Source organism: Micromesistius poutassou (assembly GCF_964030765.1).
Source record: "Micromesistius poutassou genome assembly, chromosome: 12".
Classification (NCBI taxonomy): domain Eukaryota; kingdom Metazoa; phylum Chordata; class Actinopteri; order Gadiformes; family Gadidae; genus Micromesistius; species Micromesistius poutassou.
In genome coordinates this window covers 17032138-17059923 of record NC_140282.1, presented here as the reverse complement: position 1 = coordinate 17059923, position 27786 = coordinate 17032138, and the positions used below count along the sequence as shown (strand labels likewise).

General features: G+C 43.5%; 1 protein-coding gene across 8 annotated transcripts; it reads right to left on the bottom strand.

The window, feature by feature from the left end:
* Positions 1 to 1059: 1059 nt before the first annotated feature.
* On the bottom strand, positions 1060 to 26224 carry gramd2aa (GRAM domain containing 2Aa). Of its 8 annotated transcripts, none has more exons than XM_084476535.1 (12): positions 26008 to 26223; positions 22243 to 22335; positions 16005 to 16062; positions 14132 to 14483; positions 13473 to 13576; positions 11166 to 11264; positions 10364 to 10435; positions 10203 to 10259; positions 9868 to 10042; positions 8640 to 8730; positions 6205 to 6309; positions 1060 to 4813 (listed from the first exon to the last, which is right to left on the bottom strand). In XM_084476535.1, the coding sequence occupies exons 2-12, from the start codon at positions 22332 to 22334 to the stop codon at positions 4810 to 4812; spliced, it is 1209 nt and encodes a 402-aa protein (XP_084332661.1). In that variant the 5' UTR covers position 22335; positions 26008 to 26223; the 3' UTR covers positions 1060 to 4809. The 8 variants fall into 8 exon arrangements, with proteins under 8 accessions (XP_084332661.1, XP_084332660.1, XP_084332663.1 ...); XM_084476534.1 differs by having other exon boundaries at positions 22243 to 22338; positions 26008 to 26222; XM_084476537.1 differs by having other exon boundaries at positions 9883 to 10042; positions 22243 to 22338; positions 26008 to 26222.
* Positions 26225 to 27786: the final 1562 nt, after the last annotated feature.

Here is a 27786-nt window from a genome sequence, read left to right as displayed (position 1 = left end):
CACTATAAAAATGGAAAACAAGAAAGTAGTGAAAAAAAACCCACAGTAACACACTACCCAAATAGGTGCTTAAACACATTTATCTAGTGGTTGAAAAACCACACACTTTTGCTTTCCCTCATGTTTTGTATATGCACATGTGTTTAGATCTTATCAGAGTCATTGCAATCATTCACAAGTATATTTAGCATTCAAATAAATCCAGGGAAAGCAACCCCGCATTCAGGTCAAGGATAAAGGATCCCCTGCATTATCCTATCTTGGAGGCAATAGCAAACCTGAATGACAAACATGGCAAATAAACAAATCGGTATCACAAAATTCAGATACCTCAACTGACAATATTCTAAATAGACTGTTGCTAAAGTTTGAAACCCTGGTATTTTATAAATTTTGAACTATGAAAAGTGGAGATATTTACTGCTGTTTTTGTAAATGGTAAAGAAAGTTGATGTATACATTTTAACTACTTGTAACATATATAAATATAGTTGCAAGCAACCATGATGGGGTCCTACTGTATGACAATGGCCTAATGAATACATGATGGTAAACTTTATGTGATGTCATGTCTCACAGAATGGTTGGTTGAGGTTGGACTAGAACCAGCAACCCCATGGTCATGAGTCCGACGCAATAACTACACTAAATGGACATGTAGAGATGTCTTTTTAAGGCATTGGTATGCCTTAAAAAACATAATAGATAGATGAGCAACGTTTGCTACAGTCCACTGGGTAGGCTGGTAGCTATCCAGCACACATGGGACGTTTAACAAATGTGTCAGCTGCAGCTGAAATGTTAGGTGTCTGTCCTCAAGTGTTTATATTGCAAAATCTTGGTATATTTAAATACCAATATTTGGATTTTTACGTTACCGTGTGACCGGTGTGACCAGTAGATCACACGAGCGCTAAAGAAGCAATAGTGATGTAGTACCAGAGACGCAGTCGTTTATTCATAATATCATGTGGCGCACACAGCTTCTGGCCGTGTTGATATTCTAGAACACTCGGGGAGCTCTTGAATTCAGCATCAACAAATATTTTTTCTTTTTGATTTATTTTATTAAACAACACTCAGTCAGTTTAATAAGTTAGACTACCGGTAATTGCACTATCCATGAAGCCTTTCGCAATAGCAACAGTTGTAGTCTGTAACCAGGTGACTTCTTTCCAATTCCATTCAATGATTACAACATTCTTGAACATTGATTAGAAACAAAGCAATAACTAACTTATAATTAACGCTGATGTGCGTTTATACATATTGTCCATATAGCATCCACTCTAAAAAGGTACTTGCACACTAACAGCAAAAACGCCAAAAACATCATGCCAGAGTGCCATTTTTGTTGGCTGTTGGCAAACATCTGAATCGGAGTTGGCCAACATTCTATGGTTTGTTGTTATTTGTTGTTTGTGGGGGGCACTGAGCAAGCACCATGACTAGATTTATTGTAAGAAAGATAATATACATCTAATAAATAAGCCTCATCAAAATTGGCACAAGTTACTCAAAACACAAAAAAAAAACATTTATAAAGCAACAAAATACATTGTTTTGAATTGATGTATTCTTTGCAAACAAAATATGAAATTGAAATGGACCAGGGCCCCGTTTCCCGATAACGATGGATCCACACTCGTACGACCATTCTTACGAAGGATCTTTCGATGCTTCGTAAAATCTTTGAGCGTTTCCCGAAATGAACGCGCATGCTCTGCTCTTACAACGTCGTAGGCTTGTAGCTGTCTATTGACACGGTGCTGAAATGGGCTCGGTAGGAGGGGGAGATGCAGGAATGTTGTTGGATTAAACTATATTTTGTGGCAGCAAAAAAATATCTCCCCATCAAGGCCAACAGCAGAGTAGCCTACGAAAAGAATAGACTAATATGAATGTTACAAATATTAAAACACGATTGATTAGGTCTAGGCCGACATATGCTACATCAGTCCTAATCCTGAACGCACCGTGCGTACATTTTTTCACGGCATTTAACCCCTGAAATAATTCCATATTACAAAAATAAAAAATAGCATGTGTCTGTGTGACAACTACAGCATTTATCGAATGTGCTGATTTCTGAAACATGCTTTGCGCCACAAAGAGGGCAGACTTTCTCTGACTTTGGTGTCAACATTAAAAATCTAACATTCCATTCATTCATTATCATTCAAACGCAGAGGCATTGACACGGCTATTGCTGTTGCTGGTCTAGATCGATTCCTGCCTATATTGATGGACAGGGGTATGATGGTGCGGGCAATGTAAGCGGGAAAGGCACGCATCATTTCCCGCAGCAGTCTACGTTCACTGCAGAAACCACACTCTCAACTTGGCGATTGTGCACTCCACTAAGGTCAGGGATGTTCGTAACTGTCTAGACACGCCAATAAATAGTGAACTTCATCACACCCGCTGGTCTCAGCATGATTCATGTACAGTATGTCTTCTGTCATTGATCAATACGAGGACATTTTGACCACGATGGTTGAATTAAAATCAGAGGGAGTGCAGCTCGAAAGTGACCTCCCACACAACAGCAATGGAATTAGATTTTATTATATGCCTTGTGACGTGGCGTTTGATCGGTAGCATTTCGGCTGCGCATGTATTTTTGAAATTTTAAATTGCTGCAATAAATGATGTTGTTGACTTATGTTGTTGACTTCTAACTTAAATTTAACAGAAGTCTATGAGTAATATTTCGGTGGTTACCACTGTTTTTGGGGTATATTGCGAAATTGCGCCAGCTGGACATTGCGTGGTATTGTGGGATGTGTTTTAATAAAACACATCCAATACCACGGAATGTCCAGATGGTGACTCCACTGAGGCTGTAGTAACGATGCATCCTAGTGCTCTACGAGTGCCCCTGGAGCCCACGACGTTCGTTACGCAACAATGCTTTTGGGAAACGGTGTGAAAACTCTACGATGCTCATACGATGAGCTTTACGAACCACGTAGGCTAACGATGCTTTCGGGAAATGGGGCCCAGGATAGTTTCCTAGATTAGTCTTCTGTGCAATATTTGAAATATCAAGTGACACAAATTACAGTGATACTACATTAGCATGATAAAAATAGACATCTCATAATAAAATATATTTATCTGTTGACAAGCATCGCCACGTCATTCACATCAAGAAACACAAATGCCAGTGGTGTTGATTGTGTCACAGTTCACTGAAATGTCACCAATCATAGTCAAGTATCTATGGCCCAACCACAACCATTACCTTTGACCTTTCATAATAGCCTTTGTTAGGACCAAACAGTACCTAGAATCATTTATATATATATAGTCTCATAAACTAACACAAACATACATTTGAAAACAACAGACATCATCTCCAAAAGTGCATTGTTGTTGTTGACTTCAATCGTTACATCATTTACTAACAAAAACTTGCATCTACAATGAATGTTACAAATAACATCACATCTGGACAGAAGAAGCTAACAAAGACTAGTATATACGGTTATTCCTCTACATCACTGCCCCCCAGCGCCTCCCCACTCAGCCTTACTGTAACAATCTGGAAAAATGGGCAAAAGAGAATGTTGAAATGAATGTCCCTTTAAAATCTTACTGAAACCTCCCCACCCTGCAATCCATCTGCAGTGTACCCGTTCCATCAGTCACAAGTATCAAGCACTAGACGTTTTTACATTGCCGAATTCGCCCGTCTTATGCACGCCTTATTCCCGGCATGGTCCGCACATTTACACTGCCCAAGGTAAATTGCTAGCTTGAGCTAGCACCCAAATTTACCCTCCCGGGCCCTACGCACATTGGCGGTTTCATTCTGATGTGAATGCGATTAGATGTCTCCGCGGTTCTAGGGGGCGGGACTTGGGTAGGGGTGTTGCTGCGTTGTCTGGACAGAGACAGTGCAGCGATAAACGTGAGTAGTTCTAACTGGAGAGCCGGTGAAATCCGCGAGCTGCTGATCATCGTGGGAGAGAAGGCGATGCAGTCGCATTAAACGAAGACGGGGAAAGATGGTGCGAACTACGAGAATGATGCAGAGGAACTGTCCTTCCTCTACGAGGCTTTTGTCGGGATAAAAAAAAACAAGTGACCAGCAAAATAAAGAATATGTTGGGTGTTTTTGCACTTGTTAGTAGTTTATCGTGTTTGTAGCCTACACTCAGATGTACACTCATTCTTGCATGAGAGTCTCTTGAATCATAAAAAAATAAAAACATTGGCAGTATGCAAATGATTCTAAAAGATGTCTATACTCTCCGGCGTAGCCCCGCCTTCTCCAGTGAACCAAGAAAGCCCGCTCCGTGAAGACGGGGGATTGTACCCCCTCGGTTTTACACCGGCAAGGCAGTGAAATCGCCCGGGCATGCCAAGCCGCGACCGAACCAGCGTGGCAGTGTAAAAAGGCCTATTGACTCATGGATGAATCAACGCTAGTGACACCTCCTTTTGCACTGTGAAAAATACATGAATTCGCATCTCATTCAGGTGTCCAGTTTCCTGTGTTTCATGTTCTAAAAACAAATGAGAAGACCGGATTATAATAAATTACTGTAAACATACAGTATTCCAAAAAAAAAAAAAAAGAAATAGGCAGTTTGCATAGTGTGGAAATAATGATGGGAGAGTAGGATGCGTCGTCCAGTGTAGAACTAGAGGATATACTCTACCAATGTCTTGTCCAGGGTTAGTAATGTCATTGGGCTACATTTACTGGCGCTGTGCTGAGCAGCAGTCAATTGTTCTTGGTCCCGTTGGGATAGACATCACCCTAACAGCAGGCAGCGTGTCCTCAGGCAGACGCAGCAGTCACCTGGAAAAACCAACAACACCGTTAAGGCTTGATAGGGTTAGGTTATATTTCAACTTGAACTTGCTGTACACAGCAGTTTCATAGAAGACAAACTGAAGCTAAAATGGCATCAGCCGGGATGCAGGATCTACTCTATGGAGAAGGGCTGCTGTGTTTCTTAATGAGGATGACCGAAATAGGAATGAAAAGGCAAGGAGGGGTGGGTCCGTACCGGCCACTAAACGGACGGAGGTGAAACGAGGGTGGAGAACAGCATGGCTTGCGAGGCCGATGTGTGAGATGGAAGAAGCACCAGCTTCTCAGTGTTCTTGTGGTAGGGTGTTCAATTCCTTGTCGACTTCTGCTGTGTCAGACATTTTAATGTTGTATTGGCTAAGCCTCGTCCAGACTGCCTCCAGTAGACTCGATTTCAGGTTTGTGCTGGACTCATGCCGCGTTCACACTGCACACGCCCATTGACGGAGGGCGTGTCTGACGTATGGAGGAGAAGCCTGCTTCTTCCCGCTTGTTATTGCAAAATGGATCCTGTAGTCTCAAGGAGAGCGGTGCTTCGCGTAGCATTTTTTAAATCCCCGCTGCCGACCGGCCTTTTGACATGTGTTTTCCCGGGTTGTATCACAAAGGCGATTTCATTGGACAGTCACAGTTGTGTATTTGCGGAACGCAATCTGATTGGCCAACGGATCCGTCGCTGCCTGAAAAGTTGAACATATCTCAACTTTTTGACAGAGGCAACGGAGCAGATAGAACGGACGGACCCACAATGCATTTCAAGAGCACCCCATGCAAAGTCAACGAGATCCGTCAACGGCCGTGTGCGGTGTGAACGCGGCGTGACACAGACAGCATGTGTAAAGGAGCGCTTGGTTTGCTTTGCAGCGGAGCCAGAGTGTATGTTGCATGGGCGGGGCATGCTTATTTTTTATTTTCTTCTTTTTGCGGAGCATGCATTATTTTCTAACTTTTTTAAGGGGGGGGGGAGGACGCATTTTAAATTTTGCGCTATCACATACATTTTATCGTGGGAAGCCAATATCATCATCGTGATAAAATGTTGATTGTGCAGCCCCCACAACCATATAATTATTATAAACAATGATACTTGTGCACGGTCACACATTTTGGGCAGATGACGACACGCGCGTCATGCGGACGAAGGTGGACCCTGCAGAACACGTGGATGCAGAAAATACGAATCCGGCTTTACAACCCACATAGACTATCCCTTGAGCAGGCAGTCTTACACCCTAATAACCTTGTATCTGTATTTACTGTAGTTTTATTTTTTACTGTATTTTTTACATATTTACTGTAGCAGACTCCTGGTGTCTAATAATAATAAAAGGTGATTAACAATAATGTTTCTGATGGTCTGTGTGAGTGTGTCTCACCACTCTCGCAGCGGTAGCGTGGGGTTGCTGAGGAAGGACAGCTGCTGCTCCAGACTGCACACACGGAACGCCAGGTAGCAGGAAGACAAGATGAGCAGGATGATGCTGATTGGAGGAGAGATACAAAGTGTCAGTTCATTTAATTTAAATAATAATAATAATAATAATAATAATAATACATTATTCACAAAGGAAAAATGACATGCGTCCCATACATTAAGACAAATAAAAAATAAATGGGAGGTGGGTAAATAATGCACACACACGCACAAACACACAGAATGTATAAAACCAAGGAGTGGGGGGGGGGGGATCATCATATTTCTACTGTTTTAAGTTTGATGGGTGACAAAGCGGAAGCGTAATGTCTGCTTGTGAACACCAGGTGGCAACATTTGACACTCGTTTGTAGGGATCTGACTCCCTTGATTGCTGTAATAGAGGACTGTAGCAGTCAACTACAATCTGCCGCAAGTAGGTCACAATGTGCATTAAAAAAATTACTTGGCTTAAGCTTTTATTATTTCGGTAAAGCTATTCAATGTTTATCATTCTCCCTGCAGCAGTAGAGGGGTGGTTGTTGGTGAAAGCTCCCTTTGGACATCACCTTGTAGAGTATCACTACATCAGAACCCAGACAAGACACTCCCGTCAGATGTATAGAGTACTGTTGGAACGGTCAGACTAGGCAAAGACTTGTACCATTACAATTATAATGGCTCTGTGTTAGGGCTGTACGGTATGGACTAAAATGTATCAAGGTATGATTTGAGGCATAGACGCTAACGGTATTATATCACGGTATGTTCATTTTATCTTCTAATTTTGATATAAATGCTTCTGAAGGGGTTAAATACTGGTTAGGCAGCAAAAAATGCTAAATATTTTCTCAAGCTTCTTCCATCTCTGAAAAACACTTCAATAGTATGGATTTCTTTCTCCACTTGCTCGCAGACCTTGCCGTGTAGTTTTGGCATCTCAATTTGGCTGAAGTGTGTGTGGGCAGGTAACACGTACCTGGGATAGTGTTTTGATCATCTCTTTAAAGCCCTTTCTATCAACGTTTTGAAAGGGAACCATGTCCTTACACAGGTACAGTGACAGCGTTTGTTATCTCGTTCCAGTGTGGCTTTTTTTGTCGTAAGGACTGGCTTTGGAAAATGCCTGCAGAAGCGATCGCTACCAGCGTCTGTCCCGTAAGGTGTGGAATGAGAGCATGTGAAGGGACTATGGTGCAAGCGCGCCTGCATGCTTGCGCAATAGCATACTGCCTGAGAAGGCAGTATCGCTGTCAGATCTGGCCCTGGGAAAAGTAACGTTGCACCGAATTGAACTATGTTTCGTTACCATATTTTCAGTAGTTACACGTACACCGGTCTCACAGTATCGTCAAAATCCATAGCGGTGTACTTTCTATACCGTTTACACCGCACACCCCTACCCTGTGTTCATAATAGGGATGGGTCAGAATATTTGATTATTGGATTATTCGTTCCCGAGGGTCAAAGCCGATTTTTAACATTTGGACCGTTAACATTTTTTATTGTTATTAATCATGTACAGAAAAACAATATACACAATACACAAGCATAAATATGAATATATATGCATACAACACAAACACTGATCACTGTTAACGTTAGTTTTTTTGAGTTTAAGATATTAAGTGATTTCTTGCCGATGATCCATGGCTGCCTTTGTGAATGTCGGCACATCGAATAATCGATTATTCGTTCATACCACCCACTGATTATTCGACCATTTGAGTTATTCACATCCCTAGTTCATAACACTATTATGAATTACATTTCAATAGAGTTGATGTTGAAATCAGTATGTGAGGTCACTGAGAATAATAAGCCATCTATTGATTACTTGAGAGAGATCAATACACGTTTCCATGCTGCCGTTTTAAGATGAAGTGATCTGAGGTTAAAGCCCTCGGGTAAGGGGTCACCCAGAACCAAAGGACCGCGTGGATTCATTCAGGTTCCTCGTACACACAACAGCAGGCCAAGTAGGAGGGACTGAACTAGGAAGCTTGAGGATGCTTCAGGTTTTAAAAAATGCCCTCTCAATGACATCAGTTCTCTGCTTCTCCTATAGGCTCAGAGGGGAAAAACTACTGGACGTGTCATTTTTTTGTTGAGTGGGCAGTTCAGAACATGGACCAATCCAACTACTGACCTGCCAACGCAATGCTCCAGCGTCTAATAGCTAGTAGTGAAGTAGTGGATAGGGTTTGTACTCCCATTAATCCAGCATCACTGATACACTTCCCCACCAGATCCTTAGCCTGTCTGTAGGGGTACCCCTACAGTAGTACCCCCATAGTAAATAAACATGTGGTGACTTGACTAATAGGCTTTTTTTATCTGTCAATCCGCTGCATCTATGAGGCAATCTGAGTGTGTGTGTTTTGTGTGTCTGCTTACAGCAGGGTGAAGAACTTGAGCAGCTGGTATTCCATCTGGCCCAGCTCGCCCGTTGGCTCAGATAGAAGACCTCTCTCCGTCTGCAGGGCTCCTTCTGAGACACACACACACACACACACACACACACACACACACACACACACACACACACACACACACACACACACACACACACACACACACACACACACACACACACACACACACACCACTTAACAAAAGTAAGGTAGCTCTAGAAACTACTCACATGTAAAAAAGAAAAATATTTTCTTGCACATGCAAGAAAATACGGCGTTAAAACGAGGAAGAGTGGCCGTGTGAGCAGAGTGCTCTATTTAAATTGCACGAGGCCGTGGCTGTTTAACCCCGCCCCCCCTCCCCACTGCTCCGTCTCCACTCAGAGATTAGAGTGTTGTTGTGCTGTTGCATAAGAGAGACACTGGCGGCAATGAAAGCAACCGCACTGTTCGGATGAGTGTGGGACGGCAAACACACCATCCAAGCACTCACACACACACACACACACACACACAAACGCGTGCCTGCACACACACACACACACACACACACACACACACACACACACACACACACACACACACACACACACACACACACACACACACACACACACACACACACACACACACACACATCGAAAAACCTAAAATTGGCACATGCCGACAGATTAAGTACAGTTATGCTCTTGAGAGCTTTTGTTGTGCTAGGTCAGACCTATCAATAGAACAAAGCCAAAAACAACCAGCTGACTCTACGTCACGTTCTGTCAGTTTATTATTAGGACTCGGTTGCTATTCACAAATGCCGTCACTTATAAATGGGCGTCGTTCATGAGTGACTGATCAACAGTTTTAAATGGCCACAAACGAATAGCTCGGTGGTGACAATGGGAAAATGATGACTCTTATCCAGGGTCCACGGAAATATTAAAAACACAGGGGTGCTGATCACACCTCAGTTCGACACGACATTATATTACTATCGCATCTTTTCACAGACGCTTTCATGCAAAGCGTCAGTAAACGGAGGATCAGCAGGTAACACAATTTACTTTTGAAGAGGCGGTTGAGCGGGTAAGGGGTCGTTAGACATGAAAAAAGCTCCTATGCGGGTAGCGACCAGTCGACTAACCCGCGATAAAGGCTGAGAAAAGGTCGGGCCGGGACTAGCTCCCAACAGGCCGTTTTGCGTTTCCTTCTAAAAGCACCTGGTGGTTGCTCACCGTCCAGCGGCGTGTCCTTCTGGAAGGCGGGGTCCCCGGTGCTCAGGCTGCTGGTGGAGTTCCCCAGGAGGTCCGGCAGGGTGGACGTCACCGACACCACCGAGGGCTTCCGACGCCACTTCAGCACCGCCGGGAACTCGTCCACCGCCGGGAACTCGTCCTGCCGCCGCGACATTCATCGGGGGGGGTTAGGTTAGCCGTCACGACGACGGACCGGTCGATTGATCGCAGAGGTTTTAAGTTTGGCTAACTTGTGTGAAATTACATTTATCATTTTACTGGCAAAACAATCTAGACTGCAGTCTTCCGGAGCAGCTCACCAGAGACAGAACGGGTTCCTCCATGTATTGCTTCAGGCTCAGACTCTTTCCATTCACCTAGGGGAAAGGACGAGGTGCCCGCTTGTTACTTGCGATGTACGTACATCTCACTATGAAACAATAACGTATACGTCAGTGTGTGTGTGTGCGTGTTAGCCCACCTGCAGATGGGTGCATATACGCCGTAGCACGTCGTAGACACTGTCTCTTGACAGCAGTGAGACAAACACATACTGAGGGAATGAAGCAGAGAGCAGCCGTATAAAGACCCAGCCCGACAGCTTGGATTGTCAAGTGTTTGTCATCTAACTAAACTGCTGCTATAAATGTTTATCGCTAGCCCACATTCAGAAGTCAACTGCTAAACCCAAATAAGTGGAAAACACATTTACACTTTGTAATCACAACAGTTCCTTCCTACACAAAATATTGCTGAAGCCATGCGTAGATTGTTGGAAATAGGTACATCATTATGTGAAAGGAAAATAGCATTTTCTGTTAGAACAACTATTTGGTCCGAACAGGTTGATCAGTCAAGCATTCTTGGCCTGTCGGATATTTGAGCTCTATGACAATCATTTTTCCCTGATCAAATAGCTCAAGGAAAGAAGTATGAGATATTGGTTTCCTGCCAATCCTTAAACACACTAGTTACGTATGTGAACAATTGCTGGTTGAAATGGAATGGACCCTTTTCACAGAGGGGTCATTGTAGCACAAACACATAAACAACACTAACCATGAGTCTTCTTCCTTAATGTACCGCCAGGGCACGGGTTAGTAGACTTGTGTTTACTAGTTTATTCTACTTCCCGTGCCCTGGTACATAAAAGAAGCGGATCCATAACCCATAGTTGTTTGTCCTATGATGACTCCTGTGAAAAGGGTCCATTACAATGATGTGTGGTGTTTGGGTGTATCAATACAGTCCACTTCCGGGCCACGGTTCCAGCAGTGGGCTACCTTCTGGCTGGTGTCTGTGGTGATGGCCAGACCGTTGGGAACCAGACCAGCTGTCCGGTGCTTCTTCACCAGTCTCACAGAGACCACAGGGATGGCTACCTGGAGGAGGGGAGCCCAGAGAAACAGAGGGAGTCGGTACGTCACGCATACCGGAAAACTGTTTTAACGTTTTTTTTTTATTTATTTGTTTATTTGACAGGGACAGTGCATATTAATAAACATTTCTGCAGTCCTTGGCCAGATGTAACAATAGGCTCCCTAAAAGGCAAATAACAAATAACTAAATAAGGAAGATAAAAAAAACAACAACACATTAACTAAGATAAAAATCAACAGATAAAACATTAATTATAACCACATACAAGTATTCAGTAGTTCAAGCCATAAAATACATAAAGCATGCAGGACAAACAAGAGCCAGCATCAAAACAAATACAAAAAACGGGTTATGGCTGGATTTTATTTAATAATTAATAATAATTATTATTTAGTGGTGACATATTATGTTTCTCAACAAGATAACACTGTATAGGAGGTCCAGAAAACATGTTTTTGTTTGCTGGAAATAGCTTTTAGGAGAAAAATTCTCGTCTACCGCTATTCCCCTGTTTCAGTTCCTTTCAGAATAGACCTCTGAAGAATAAGTCCCGCCTCCGAGGCTCCCGGTTCTCTTGGTCAAATGTCTATGGGGAATAACATGGGGTTTTTGAACGATCATACATAACAAACTCTGTAGGTGGCGAAGAAGTAAAAGCTGCGTCACATTTTGAACCACACACTTGGGAGAGTCGTGACGTCTAAAGTCTGCGCAGATCTTCATTAGCATAATGCTTCTTCATAATAGTTAACTACTTTAACGGCACCGACAATCCAAAACCCAAGTGGAAACCAGATGGAAAAAGTGAGTAGTTCAAAACGTGACGCAGCTTTTACTTCTTCGCCACCTACAGAGTTTGTTATGTATGATCGTTCAAAAACCCCATGTTATTCCCCATAGACATTTGACCAAGAGAACCGGGAGCCTCGGAGGCGGGACTTATTCTTCAGAGGTCTATTGCATACAAATGAGCTGTCAGAGTGAACCGCAGCACGGAGGAGAAAGTGATTGTAGCCAGTTGCGGACTCCCGTAGCTCTATATCTATATAATATGCGTTAATTACACAATCTTATTTTAATGCGATTAATACAAATTGACGCATTAACACACTTTTTTTTTTCACATTGATTTTGAAAGGTTTTGCCCACAGAATGTCCACATTCATATCAGAAATCATTTTTGTTTTTAGTTCCACTTACTTTACATTCAATTACACTTGCAGTAAGTGACAGCCTGATTACAATTCCCATATCTGTGGCGCTACTTATTTGAATTTAACTACACTTGCAGTAACTCATTTAACTGCTGCAAAAATGTTTTGCTTAAGGCACTAGTACTACACTATTTAAGTAGTACTACTACAGGACATGAGCATCAGCCCTGAGGTCAGTCCTGCAGACCACATTTGCCAGTTCAAGTAGTCTGAAGAGCTTACATTTTGAAACCTTGTGCCACAATGTACAGCAAGCCCACCCAAGCAGGTGTTGGAGCCCCTGGAGACTGCACGTGCACGTGCACGCACACGCACACACACACACACACACACACACACACACACACACACACACACACACACAGCTAGGTGTTTTGGTGATTTATTTATTTTAGCCTAGCAGAACAGGTAGTCACCTAGACAGCTAGTTATTTAACCCTTGAGAACACTTTTTTTTCTTCATTTTATGCCAGAGCCCCTTTTCTCTTTTATATTTTGGAATTTCCAGCGTAAATGATCTGGTGCCTAGCAACCCAATAAGGGAGCCAGCTAACAAAGAGAAGCTGGAGGAACCAGGTTGCATTACAGGATGCCCAGACACCAGAGAAAGAGGAGCAGACCCGGGAAGACAGAGAGACGGGTGTCTTGTTTCTGCTAGAATGCCTGGAATGCTGAACTGAACAAGATGCTTATTGTCAGGCTTGCTGGGATTTGATGGGGAATTGGAGGCAGGGTAGAGCATCAAAGGCAGAACATGTATTCCCTAGCTCACGTGTGGGGATTATTTCTAGCCCTTCAGGCTTTCCCTGACGTGCTGTCATTCCGATCTGGGTTTCACCTGTCACTGTCAAATGGCTGCCACTATGTGTGGTGTTGGTGTGTCAGTGTTTGCGGTGTGTCAGTGTGAGGTGTGTCAGTGTTTGTGGTGTGTCAGCGTGTGGACCCTAAGTGGGCTACTGTGGTCGTGTCAGTCAAACACGATGCGCCGTGCCTCACCTTAATGTCCTTGCCGAAGAGGTTGGCATAGAAACACAGCCAGTTCCTGGATATGTACAGTCTGCCTTGCAGCAGGATGTCTCTGAGGAGAGCACAGGAGTACACTGAGGGAGTGAGAAAGAGAGAGAGATTGTAGTAAGGAACAGGTAGTTCACCACACAAACTGTGGTAAAATGCAACATTTTGTAACTTTAAATATAATTACAAAACATAAAGTGAGGTTTCAAGCAGAAAGACCAAGTGTTGCAACATGTTCAACAATAAATTATTAGTCAGGAGGAAAAGCTAGTTAGTTGGAGATCGGACAAGGTTCTCAATTTCCCTTGATTAGAAACAGGAGATATACAAGTTGGTTAACAGCAACGTCCCAGTGACGTCAATCAATTAATGATACACCCAAGCACAAAACAAATGGTCTGATCTGCATTAATCAACTGTACATGAGTTCCATCTAGCATGCGCAACCATTGAATGCATTCAAACAGTTTGTTCATATGAGTTGGTTAAGATACATACAGACCTCACATTATGTAAGAGGGGAGAGAGGAGAGCTGAGGGACAGAGAGAGCGAGCAACAGAGCGAGAACCACAGCGAGAGAAAGAGACAGAGAGAGAGAGAGAGAAGGCAGAGACCGAGCGCGTGAGCAGGCCGCCGGTACCTTTCATGAGGATCTCGTCCTTGGGCACGCACTGGAACAGCTTGTGGTACTGGGAGTTGTATTTGCTGACAGTCTGCGCAGAGGGACAGGGCAGAGTCATGAGCAGCTCCTTGGCTGACCCGCCGGCCTGCACCGCACCAGCCCCAACAACAGCACCACCGCCACCGCCACCACCAACACCAACACCTCCACCACCGCCACCGCCGGAACCTCTGCTACTCCCGCCGGCCACAGCGGCTACCCTGTCCCGCAGCGGCCGCGAGCTCTGCACCAGGCTCAGCACGTTGGCCCCGTACACGTGGGCACACTCGCGCACATCGAAGGCCTGGAGCACCCCGCTGCAAGACACACACTGCACCCCCCCCACCCCGCCCACCCCGCCACCACCCCAGGCCATGGTAAGAAGAAGGGGTGGGTTGGACTAGCCTACATGCGCACGTGGAACTGCAGGACACAGCCAGGTAGGTACTAATGTATAAGCTACTGTTAGCGAGGGGGAAAAAGTCTCTGTCATCTATGAGGGAGACTATGCACAACAAGCACAGACATCACACATAGTAAAACTCTGCTAACATCCCTCACCTGCACACCCGTCCCTCACCTGCACATCCCTCTCAGGATGCTCTCCTACTCTTTATCTCTCACAAGAGGAAGTGTATAAGTCTGTGTGTTTGCGTGACACGTTTCTCATATAGTAATTCAAACTCCCATCTTTCATAAGTTAGTCAGGCGATTCTACACAACCAGGCACAACCAGCCCGTTTAATGAAAAACAAATGATCTCGCCATCTCACTGCGGTTAGCTCCGGCGATGTCTTCTCACTTCCCTGTCCAGCCTTTGATGAATGGCTGTTGTGTTGTATCTATGTATGCATAGATTCTCAGGCCCCAGCAGCTGTACCGGTAGCGTGCCGGTCCATGGGATGGCTGTCCCATGGACACCATGTTCACATTGCCACATGGTCAGCATCTGTGACAACTTATTAAGAGATTTATTGGTCATAAAAATTGCCAATGATTGTATTTATAGCAACTTTGGCTACAAATATCCTTTGCTCATTTTCAAAGTTAAAAAAGCCTCACCCTGTGCCCTACAAAAAGGCAAAAAATCTTTCTCTGAGAAAAAACTATTTAACAAAGCAAAAAATTGACTATGTATGATTCCCTATTCAACAGCCCCCATTCCCTTCCTTTGCTTATGATCATTCAAAAGCTGCACAGAAGTACATGTTTTCCTTAAAAGGAGTACACATTTTTCATCACTCACTAATACATTGAAAAGGGTATACATATCGATTATATTTTTGAAAAACATTTGAATAATTGACAATCAGGAGATTGTAAATTTAAATAGTTTCATATATTTATTATAAATGCCTGATGTAGGTTCTGAACTTAAAAAGCTAACTTAAATAGGGAACTAAATAGGGAGTTAGTGTAAGGAAGTAGTGTAAACCTGTGTAACCTTTAGTGTAAATGACATGAATAATGCGTTTTGACAGGTGTAATGCTCGGATCCTGCTTGACCTAAAACATTTTTTAGCACAATGTGAAATTGTTCAAAACTCAATGATTTTGAGAGTAAATTAATTTGAACCCAAGCATTGCCCATTTCAAAACGTGTTGTTGACGTGAGGTGCAGCTACTAAACAAAGGGCAAAGCACAGAAAGCGACTACATTTTGCAACTCCGTTGCGACACCACTGACACAGTGCTTTCTCTGAGTGTGTTCTGCAACCAGCCAGAGTTCTCAGTCTTTCATTTGTGACTAAGGGTTAGTGTGACACGTGACGCTGCTTCTCATTTTTGTCACATCATGGTTGGAGACGTCCTCGCAGAGGGAACACTGCGTGGATTAAGCCCGTGCACTTACCGAGCCCCGGTAGCACTTCTTCACATCTTCATAGGACAGGTCTTCAATCAGTTGAAACCTACAACCAAAGAACAACACGGTCATACCGTTAAACAGTTATGCTATTTTTTTTTATTCGCTATCAATTGTGTATCATTGCTATGCTAATGATACACGAAAATGTGATATTTCCATAAACATATAACTAAACGACTGTACTGCCAATCCCAGCTGAAACTCCCCAGTCTGTAGACATGTCAATACATGTATATATTCCTACTGCAAATGTGTTGGTAATTGGCCTTGGAAACTCATCTCATAATGGAATAATGGACTAATGATCGCACTACTACAGCAGTGCATAGTGCAGTGCAGTGCAACCGCAGAGGATGAAGATCACGTGCATTTACAGAGCATATCAACAAATACGCTTATTTACACTCCCTGCACGAACTGAGCACAAAAATTGTGTATTCACAGCCCAATTTCTTTTGCAAATTTATCCGGTGTCACACATCTCTAAAAAGGCTCTGTAAGCAGAGCGAGAGGACAATACGTCCACAGAAATGTTACGGCACAACGTTCAAGATGCCGTGTGTGGACTGCCAGAGCATTTCACAAATGCATGCGCCTTCCATGATAGGATTGGTTTGAAGGTTGGAATGGCCACATGTGTGGATATTGAATGACCTAACAATGTTTTCGCTCACATGCATGAGAAGCTCAGTTATAATCCTCTGATGTTCTGCTGCCGGCCAGTTGTTTAAGACTAATGCTTTGAGCGGGTTAATTCAATGTGTGGCTACAGAGGCCATCAACACAAGCTCCGCTCCAAAATTATAAATTGCGATGGCGTGTGCATGTGTGCCTGTAAATGTGTGCATTTGAATGTGCTAGTGTTTGTGTGAGAGAGTGAGTGAGTGAGTGAGTGAGTGTCCATGCTGCTGACTATGTACATTTGTGCCCAGTGTGTTTTGGCGCCATACTCACAGTGTGTGGAGTCGGGGTTATATGGAGTATACAAAGACAGGTTAAATGTTGGTGACGAAATACAGACACCCCGCAATACCTTCACACCATTTTAGACTCATAACCACCAGTCTGCTTCACGGCCACCAACAAGGGCTGCTTTTGTTTTCTCTCTCTTCCTCAAATATATACTCGCACTCATATCATTTGACACAAACATAATGCTGAGAAACCCCGTCTTCTTTGTTCTGATATATATACACACATGTCCCCTGTACCTGTCGTTTCGACGGGCAGAAAGGTGTGTACTTCACAGATGTACCCACGATCAACGTCAATGTGATTGTATTGGTGTATACATTATTGTTCTTATCCTGGAGGGTTGAGTGTTAGGGGGGGGGAGGGATTCTTTTGCTTGAAAACAATACATATATTTTTGAAGCGTCAAGTAATATGGGTTTTTGCAACAGTCGAATGCAACACAAACAATGTAGTGTTTGTGTATTCCCTGTGAGGTGCTTCTCTTCACACAAGGTGCCATTATGCTAAACCTGCCCTTGCTCAGTTAAGTGTTTGGCTTTTAAGCGTTGGTACTGAGCCAAGTCAGGGCGAAGGGGACATTGTTGACGTCAGAGGCATCGCTTCTCTAGTGCCCCTGTTGTGTGGGATACAGGGAAGCAGGGAGTGGATGGGGGGGGGGGGGGGAGAGAGAGAAAGAGAAACAGACAGAGAGAGTGTTGTGCCATATCCTCGCCGCTCAGTCGACTAATCTTTGGTCTCTCGGGGAGGGGTGCAGGGGGGGGCCCACATGTGACAAAGAGGATCCCCAGGGGTCTCTTGACAGTAGGAGGAGTGGCCCTGGAGAAGCTGGGGCCCAATGTGCAACGGTGCTGGTGGCCAGCTGGCAATGGGTTGGAGAAAGGCCAACAACATGTCACAGAGTGCAGGAACACTGAGACTGGAGCCCTGGCTCATGTCTTTGATTCAGACAACCGCGGAGAGAGGTGTGTGTGCGCGTGCGTGTGTGCGCGCGCGTGCGTGCGTGCGTGCGTGCGTGCGTACGTGCGTGCGTACGTGCGTGTGTGTGTGTGCATGTGCGTGTGTGTGTGTGTAGAAAGATCAGAAGCTAAACTTCACAAACATGTATAAAGTATATTTAGATATACAATGTATTATCCATAGCGAGCAAGAAACGGGTTACAATGACAAAATCAAAAGAAGAACGGAACGACACAAAGAGCTGGAGAGAAAGTAAAGTAATCAAAAGCAGACTTTTGGTGTGCGGGGACCACGGCGTGAATGGGGACCCGCTGTTGAAGCCCATGCCGCGTTGCGGGAGAGGGCCCTGACCCCGTTGTTTACCACCACAGCTGTGGAGAGGGGAACGCAGCCAGGTGCTGCGACCCCCTGATGAAAGGCCCGGCTGTTAGACAAACACGACGGCCCATTGTTTTCGCTCATTTCACAATGGCCAGGATAGCAGCGCCGGGCCGTGGCCAAGCAACGTGCGTCAGTTCCATGTTGCTTTTTAGTCTGCTCCGCGACCCCGCAACAACGTGGCCGGTTTTCACCGAGAAGGGCCCCGTTGATCAGATGTCTGGTCTGCTTAGTTCAGATATTTCTACATGAGGATACAACATACAAAGCACTGCGGCTGCGGCTTTAATCGACATGTAATTGACCACGCAACAACATCACTGTGATAGAAGATAAAGCACAAAAACTCTCATGGTCTGTGCCGTTTGTTTTGCTTGAGAGGACCACATTAACTCGAGGAACGTTGGCTCACCCCGCCAGAACGCGTACACACCACCGGCAAACACTGCACCTGAAGCCACTGACGTCAAGCATTTGTCTGTGATGAAAGAATTTGTTCAGCTGTATAATGTGGTGCATAATATGCATACATTTATTAAAATGTATAAACCCTGCCCGTGCAAGGATAAACCCCAAACTTCCAGTCTAGCCGTAAACCACAGTCTAAGAAGATCATAGATCTATTCTCAGAACAAGTCTGTGCCCCTTCCCCTTGAACAATTAGAACATTTTCAACAGCTAAAGAAAGTGTTTTCTGTGACTTGAGATGCTAGCACGAGTCTGTGGTCCTGCTCGCGGTGCAGCCCTCCAGGAGAACATGCTACCGCCGCCACCTTGTTTGCCGCGGCGGCGGGGACAACAATGGGCCGGCTTGTCTCCATGTTCTTCCTGCCTGCTGCACGTCGCCTATTAATAGGCTCTGCGGTGGGCCGGAGCTCCCAGGTGAGAGAGAATGCTGTGCTTATTGAAAACACAGGCTGCTCTGTTGAGCCGACTCTCCTGCATGCACCTCCCCCACACCCCAGGAGTGCGCGCTCTCTCTTACTGTTCACAACATCTAGGCTGTCCTGCTTTGTCTCTCTCAATTGATTCCGTTGTTCAGTCTGCAAGAGCAAGAGGTTGAGAAAGCAAACACGGCTTTAGTGAGAGTGACTAGGACGCTGTAGCAAGAGAATAAAGAACGTATCTTTCTGACAAGGCCTAAAAATTAAGCGGCATCCAGCAGAACAGACTTAGCAGAAGTGACTTGACTAGAAAATGCATTTCCGGCAGAAAATTAGGTTAGTGCTGAAGTGAGGTTGAAAATATGTTTTAGTAATGCCACATCGTTTAAGACGTAAACAAATGTTAAATGGCTTAAATCAAGTTAAGGGATTTGAACAGAGTCTGAATGGAGTAAACAATGTAAACATGCACACCATTTAAAAAAGGATAATGGTTGGAAACAAATAAAATGAAGAGTTAAATAAATAGCTAATGTGATCAAGTTTGAATACATTTGAGATGAAATATAGAATAGCTGAGCTGGGGTGCATGTGCGTGTGTGTGTGTGGTAACTTGGAAAGGTACGTTATTGACCTTATTCCTTCACATCTAGTTCATCAAAATAAGCTAAAAATGATGATAAGGCTTATACCGTTGCACTTGTTTGAGTCTCAGCTTTTATATGGCATAGTGTTTGTGTAGATAGCATGTGGTCCAAACGATAGACTCAAAACTGCCTAAACGTACAGTATATTGCCAGAAATCTGATTAATCAGACTGTATACTTCTGCAATGGCAAATACACAAATACACACCTTAACGCAACCTAATTATTAACTATGATGTTATGTGGTACACAAGGAACCGCTCATCTATCTCTCCACCCGAAATCGCCCAATCTGCTAACACTGAGCATGATGTGATAAGATTGTTTAAGCATCGTTGTTAGCATGTAGCTTCTACCACATGTGTAGCAAGCTAGCCTCTAGCCATATAAACGGGGGTCCCCACAGACTAATGCCCGATATATAACAATCATATTTCCAATGGGTTAATCATTTGAGCTCCAGTGTAACAAGAAATAAAGTTACGTACGTGTGTGTGTGTGTGTGTGTGTGTGTGTGTGTGTGTGTGTGTGTGTGTGTGTGTGTGTGTGTGTGTGTGTGTGTGTGTGTGTGTCCATTGTTTGACATCAAACAGAGGAACTAGTTTACGCACAGGATGCAATTGGTGTGTGTGGTCGAGACAGTGGGAATGAGGCTGACATTTAAAAGCCTCTGGTTTACCAGTCTGGTGCAACTGCACATATGACAGTACTTATTTTGCTGTTGCACCAATTGATCAACTGTCAAACCGTTTAAGCTTGACATTGTGTTTCTAGGTTAAATGTTGACGTTGTTTAGGCTCCATGACGTCCGCAATGGTTAGCTTTTGTGACGAGCGTGGCTATCATGTGATCCGCTCTAGCCTCTCTAACGGAAGACAACTGAAAATATACGACGCGGGTATGAAATTAAACTGATTCTGAAAAAAGTATACATTATATTAACGCCTAATTAGTTTAATGTTTCAATTAGTCTATAATCCCTTGAAAATAAGAATTGTTGTTTTGCACCACCATGTTTCTATAGTAGCCCAGAACGGACAAATGGCTCTATAAAAAGGTTGCCATTTTAATTAACAATCATAATCGCTATCTGACTTTTAAGCTATGACATGTAGTTTTACAGACTAAATAACTAAATGGAATTCATACATCTATCAGGAACCTCATCACTAGTTACTTGACTTGCTACTCGATGCTTTCACAGAAGATGACATTATTTTGTTGGTACCTATTTGCAACTTACAAGAGTAAGTTGCAAATACACACACACACACAGTGTGTGTGTGTGTGTGTGTGTGTGTGTGTGTGTGTGTGTGTGTGTGTGTGTGTGTGTGTGTGTGTGTGTGTGTGTGTGTGTGTGTGTGTGTGTGTGTGTGTGTGTGTGTGTGTGTGTGTGTGTGTGTGTGTGTGTTCAGTTGGTTGCCATCTGCATCTGCAAACACAGACAACTTAAGGACTTCAGTGAAAGTGCTACATTGTTCACTGAACAAAATGTACCACGAACCTGTGCTTGAGACTGTAATGGCACCTCCTAAAAAGTCGCACTGATAACACACATGCACCTCACTGCAAAATGTCCTCCCGTTTCACAGGATTACAACGCCCCAGACTCCAATCACCCTTAGAAAACCCACGCACGCATATTGCATTTCCCAGACCCAGTTTAGTTTAAGCCCCCTTTGGTGATTTGGACACCCTGAACACACAATTCTGTGTGAGTGTGTGCGTGCGTGCATGCGTGCGTGACCATTGTTTGACATCAAACGGAGGAACTAGTTCACTCACAGGATGCAAATTGTGCAAGTGATTGAGGCAGTGGGAATGAGGCTGACATTTAAAAGTCTCTGGTTTACCCGTCTGGTGCAACTGCTGCACATATGACAGTACTTTTTGTTGTTGTTGTACCGATGGATCAACTGTCGACTGTGAAACCCACCACAGCTTTGATGGTTCAGATAGATCTCACCACCAAGGTACCTCTCTACAGTGGAGACAGAATGGACATTCGAAATGTGTAGAAGAATCTGAAGTGCAGCTCTGCATGAGTTCACCGCAATGAAATACCATCACATATAAAACATCTCATTCAGATGTTCAGATGTTGCTCAATGACTGCAGTTCAAAATGTACATTTGAATATGGCATTGGTAGGAAAAATGTATACGTTACGTAGTAATTTGATCAAAATGAGAGCACACATCGACCAAAAAGGATGGATAAAAAAAATAACACCATGATTCCAACACAATTTAAGATGATGATCGCGGTTAGATCAGCTGATACCAACATCAAGTTAGTGAAGGAGAACAACACTTCAATGCCTGATCGAGCCCTCAGGCATTTAAGTGTGTATGTTTGTGTGTGTGTGTGTTTGGGGCTTGCCTGAAGTGCCCATGCGTGTCTTCCTCCTTGGCAGGGTCAGGATCGTGGGTTGCGAGCGTGCCGGTCTCCTCTGCCTGCTCCGGCTCCGTCATGCTTCTGGACACACACACACACACACACACACACACACACACACACACACACACACACACACACACACACACACACACACACACACACACACACACACACACACACACACACACAGTAAGTCGCTTTGGATAAAAGCGTCCGTTAAATGCCCAAAATGCAAATCTAGTTTTGATTAATTTGTACAAGAACACATAGGAACGAACGCAAAAAAACTACGTGCACAACAGCCCCACAGTGTATTCTGTTCTCTCCACTGTGAAGAGGGAATGAGTTGGCACCCGGCTAGCAATAATTGCTGGGGTAGACGTGAACGCACTTCAGCACACAGCCTACGTCTACGTATTCTCTTCAACTGGTTAGAGGTAGCACAGCTGAAGCAAAAGACACCCGCCTAGCAATAAGCTCTTCCTGTTTGTACACTTGTCACTTGATTAGCGAACCTGGGAGGGGAGTCACAGAGTTAGATAAAGAGCTAGATTGTGTCTTGTATGCTCTACAATTATTTTATTATGACTTTCACAGCATCTGTGTATATGTCAAGAGGAAGATTCTGCTGCTTTTTTTTTCTTCTAATTTTAACACTGTAAAAATTATTAATACACTATCAGCATTCACAAAGGCCACTAACATTTCCGCCCCTATAAGTCATTCCCACAAAAGGTCAAAATGCTGTTATTTATTGTAAACATGACCCAGGAGTGCACCCTGTGAAAGATGCAAGTCGGGAATTATTTTTGTTCTACCTTATAAACCGCACATGGTTTGTTGAAGTGATCAGAAACTACTCTCTCAGATGTGAACTAAAACCGACCAACTCATTATGAAAATTATGAAAATAATACACAATACTCTTTACACTAACAACACAGAGATGGGAACTTATAGCGTGCGTCCAGACCATGGCATGAATACAAACTCTGTGTTTCTGTTCTAGTCTTAAAATCAAAAAGCCCCACAGCAACCTACTTGCTCTATTATGCACACAGAGGAAGTCGTGTATTATCAACATCAACATCATTGTCAACGCATCATTGTATGTGATCCACAGAAATCCTCACCAAACGTTTATTTTCTACATTGTAAACAAGAAATTGGGAAAGCGGTCGAGAACTGAAGCGCTGCAATTTTTGCGCGGACAAAGCTGTGGGACGCGGTCCAGTTTTGGAGCACCGTCGATTACTATGGCGGCGTGTCGGAGCTGAATTAAAAGTTGACCGTGGTTGGAGCTGAGCGGTTAGGTGGACCAGTTAGTTGTGAGAAAAAGATTTGCGAGTTACAAGATACTAGTTAAGTCACAATCTGCTCACATTGTGCCACTGCAATGGTTATCCACACACCTTGGGATTGCGATTGTATTCGCATGCCCCTCACCGCCTTCGGACGCAGCTGTGACTCATTGCGGCTCACCCTGAGAGCACCGACCTGTCTGAGTCTGTCCTGTCAGCGGACAGTGGCCTGGCCCGCTGAGTCACATGTCTCTGGGGTAGATGTATTGAAAATATAATGTATATTGGTAGTAACTCAAATATATATATATATCCAACATTTGGAAAGCGTGTGATTGGGGAATACAGTAATATGTAAATACTGTGTCCTTATGTTCCCCATCTTTACGGACCATCATTTCATCCAAAGGTCATATCATCTCTAAGCAAACAGGAAAACATTAGAGGGAGAAGCATTAAGTGAGTGTATGCTAAGCCTTTCCTGGCACAAGGTTATCTTTAATCCCATAGGCCACTCTGCCAGCCACTCACCTTCAGCTATAATCCCATTCATTTGCATAAAGTGTGAATCAGCGTTTATAGCTTTGAGTGCTCGTGAATTGCTTTAAGCGTTACTTTTAACTATTCCCACCTCAGTCACAACCGCTTCCCTTTGACTTATGCAGGGCTGGTTTGCCAACTAGATTAACCCAGAAATCCATCCAAAATTAGAGAGATAACTTGAAAGGGCAACAGGTAAACACAGACACAGACGCACACAGACTTTAGACTCAATAACTAACAGAGTTCAGAGAGCAAGATCAACACAAAAAAATGTCAACATCTGGTGTCTTCATTTAATGACCAATGGTTTGAAAGGCGTACGTTTTTATAGATGCAGGAAATCATCATTTGATGAATCAATGCTGGGCAGCTGTCCTACAAAAGCATCCTTATACATTAACAAATCAGCTGATTTTGAAAAATGCTAACGTAAGATTGCTTATGAGAAATGTGAATAAGTGCATATTATATAACTATATATAACTATATAACTCTATATTTTGCAGTAATTGCAGATCATTCAGAAAAGACATACATACACATTACCTTTATTAACATATTGCCAGGAGAGAGAGAGAGAGAAGGAGAAAGAGGTCGCCCTCTAAATTGACTGTGCATCATATGAATGCTAATAGAACACCCTCCCCCCCTCTGAGGACGTGTTCTGCAGTGTCACAAGGTAGGCTATGTCCAATCCAATTAACTGTAATCTGGGGAGGCCTCCATGGCCGTGCTGTTAAAGAAACACCACGCAATTTGTTTCTATTTGTTCTTTCTCTCTTGTTTTGTATGCCGTACAATTATTTTATTATGACTTTTACGCTATCTACTACGTTCAATTTATTTGTTTTCTTACAACCAGTTCAATGCAATCTTATCTATAGCCAGTGCACAACAGGTGTCACCCGATATCACTCTCCCTCTAGAGCTTTCCTTTGGCCTATGTCCTCAAATGGCTTTGAAGTCTGGTTTCTTGATCATCTGTGCACTTTTATTTTAAGACCAATAATGCATAAACTAAGGATGTCCTACACCTGACAAATGCATCAAGGCGTATTAGGCTAAAGACCACACAAAACACAATAAAGGCGAATTGGCATCATTCTTTTTTAAAGTTTAAGTTGACTTGTGTTCAACAACTGAACACATCCCACAAGTGGCATTCACTTCATGTGGCAGCTGACAGGTTCAGCCACCATGGATGTGTTTGGTGAGTATAGTGGAGGACATGTGGTACATTTTAATTGGGTGTGGACTGGCAGGCTACCCAGGGAGCAGCAGCACTAGTATGCGCAGAGGATAAAGGACGCGTCTCAGTGCCGACGACGTAAATACAAAGCAGACCAATATCAGGAGTAACGAGATAAAAACAGACGCGTCCGGTGAGCTTCTACTATAACACCGCCCGGCTCGCTCGCTATCGACCTACACATAACAGTATTTGTAAAATATAGATTATGCAACCCAATGTCAGACATTATGCTAACTCAAGCGCTAGATACACGTACGTCAGTAAGTTTACAGACAATGTGCGTGGTTGGAACTACACTGAATTAAATGTTAAATACAATTTGGAGCCGTTACTGCTTGGTCCATTTGCAGAATACAACAGTCGTTTGTTACTAAAGTTACGCGGTCAATGACTAGCAAGGGAAGGCTGAGATGGCGCTTCTCGGGGTTAAATGGAACATACTATTGTTATTTTTAATCAACACTAAACACATCGACTGCTTTAAACACCACTACGTAAGTAAGCCTAAGGCTCCTACAAGCTACGTTGTGATACAAGTATGTAACCAACGACGCCAGCGGACATAGTAAAAACTGCCAACCAACTCATTCAGACGATTTGGCGTCGAGAGCTGCAACTTAGTTTCAGTACGAGCGGCAGCTTGTCTCTTACCTGCTCTTTACCCCCAGGACTTGATCACACTCACGTCGTTGTGTTTCCGCGATTTAACTCATTATACTTGATTTGTCCGACGGCATATTTCCCACGGCGAAGCGGGACGCTGCAGCGAGCTTGTAGAACTGAGCTCCGAACGAGCAGCGGGTTGTTAACCCGTTAACCCCTCGACCGCAGGGACTGCGTGGAGCAGGCAGAAGCGGTGGATTGTGCTTGCTTTAGCTTCATGCGATCATTGGCTTCTTGCCTCAGTGTTGCGGTAACGATCAGACATGGGTTCCATCGTGTCAATAGCACTCAAGAGGCCGCAGTCAGTCTGCTTTACTTGTTTTGCATGGCCAACCCAAATATCATTGAGAGCCATAGTTCAATGAAGGCTAAAAACCAGTTGACCAGTGTGTGTGAATGGTTAATTTTGAAGCCTATTAACGCCCATTTAGGATGCTTGTCTCGATTGGCCTGTATAACAGTATTTTTTGTGCAATATTAGGCCTACTGTAGTCCCTGTACTCACATTTTTCTAAAGGAAAATACTTAAAGGTTACATCAGCTGTCGTGGCTGGGCTAAAATGTGCCTGCAAAGGCAACATGTAGTATTCAAGACTAAATTCACGTTTGGTTCTACCCTTGCCTTTGCATGTCATTTTGGGGTTTTCTAAAATGCTACAGAGGGAAAATCTAATATTTTCCGTGAGGTTGAATAGAAGCACTATAAACGGAGTAGGCTTACACCCCTTACAAATTTTACTATGGTATGCCATTGAATACTTATTTATTTATTTTATTTTTGGGCTTTATTTCTTTAGCACATTACTACAAACTACACTAATATTCTAGGCAAAGTAGAGTTTTAGGCCTACGTTTTAGTAATTGTAAAAATTGCAGCTTAGATAATTTCTACGATGTGTCCAGAACAACATAATAAAAGTTGTAGAAACTAGTTGAGAAAAAATGTTTAATTCTCATCAATCTGAGATGTGTGCCAATAAGGCCAGGCAACAATACACCCCAATGGGGATATTTTTTTCCTATCAAAAAATCAGTTTCCTATCAGTTTCTATCAAAATGAAACTTTACACAATGAAAGTACTAGGGATGCACCGAAATTTCGGCCACCGAAAATGGCCCAAAAGCGCATTTTCGGCTTTCGGCCGAAACACTTTTATCACCGAAACAACAAGTTTATTTTGAAATTAATTAGAATATACATATGAACTCCACACTTATTGAATATGTCCTAATTTGCATAGGCAGAAACACGTTTCATATGTATGACAAATACATCGACCCAATCTTCATCATCCTACTGCCAATGGGTGATGGCAATGCTGCTTTTAGACTGGCCTCTAACCTGAAAACTGCCTGGCTTGGTAGTACCTGCCAGGGTACTACCAATATTATTGCTGTATTGCTGTTGCTAGCTTCTCATAACACTGCAAAGCTACTTTACAAACGGTAGAAGTCTGATGTGTGGCCCGCTTGGTCTGAAATACTTGCTAACTACAAAAAGAGAAGCAGTTTTGGTGTCTGGCAAAATTATTTTAAAGAGCTGGAATGTCTGTAAAGTGTGTCTATCTGGTTTTTCATCTGTCTTCTGTGTGAGAGTGAATCGTTTAGTTGGTAAGAATGACTTCTGCCTGTAATTTCGTAATCTTACCAACAATACCAATCAGCCCAAATTGTAATCTCACCACGCAACAGTCCGCAAACGGCAACAATCACTTTCTCCTTGATGTTGTGGTTCACTCTGGACTGCAGGGAGTGAACGCTGATTGG

Coding starts and splice junctions, on each gene's coding strand:
- gramd2aa (XM_084476535.1), bottom strand. CDS start 22,334: ATGACGGAGCCGGAGCAGGCAGAGGAGACCGGCACGCTCGCAACCCAC. Junction 10,436..11,165: donor CCACAGACACCAGCCAGAAG/GTAGCCCACTGC, acceptor TCATTCCCTCAG/TATGTGTTTGTCTCACTGCT. Junction 10,260..10,363: donor GTATATGCACCCATCTGCAG/GTGGGCTAACAC, acceptor CCTTTCCCCTAG/GTGAATGGAAAGAGTCTGAG.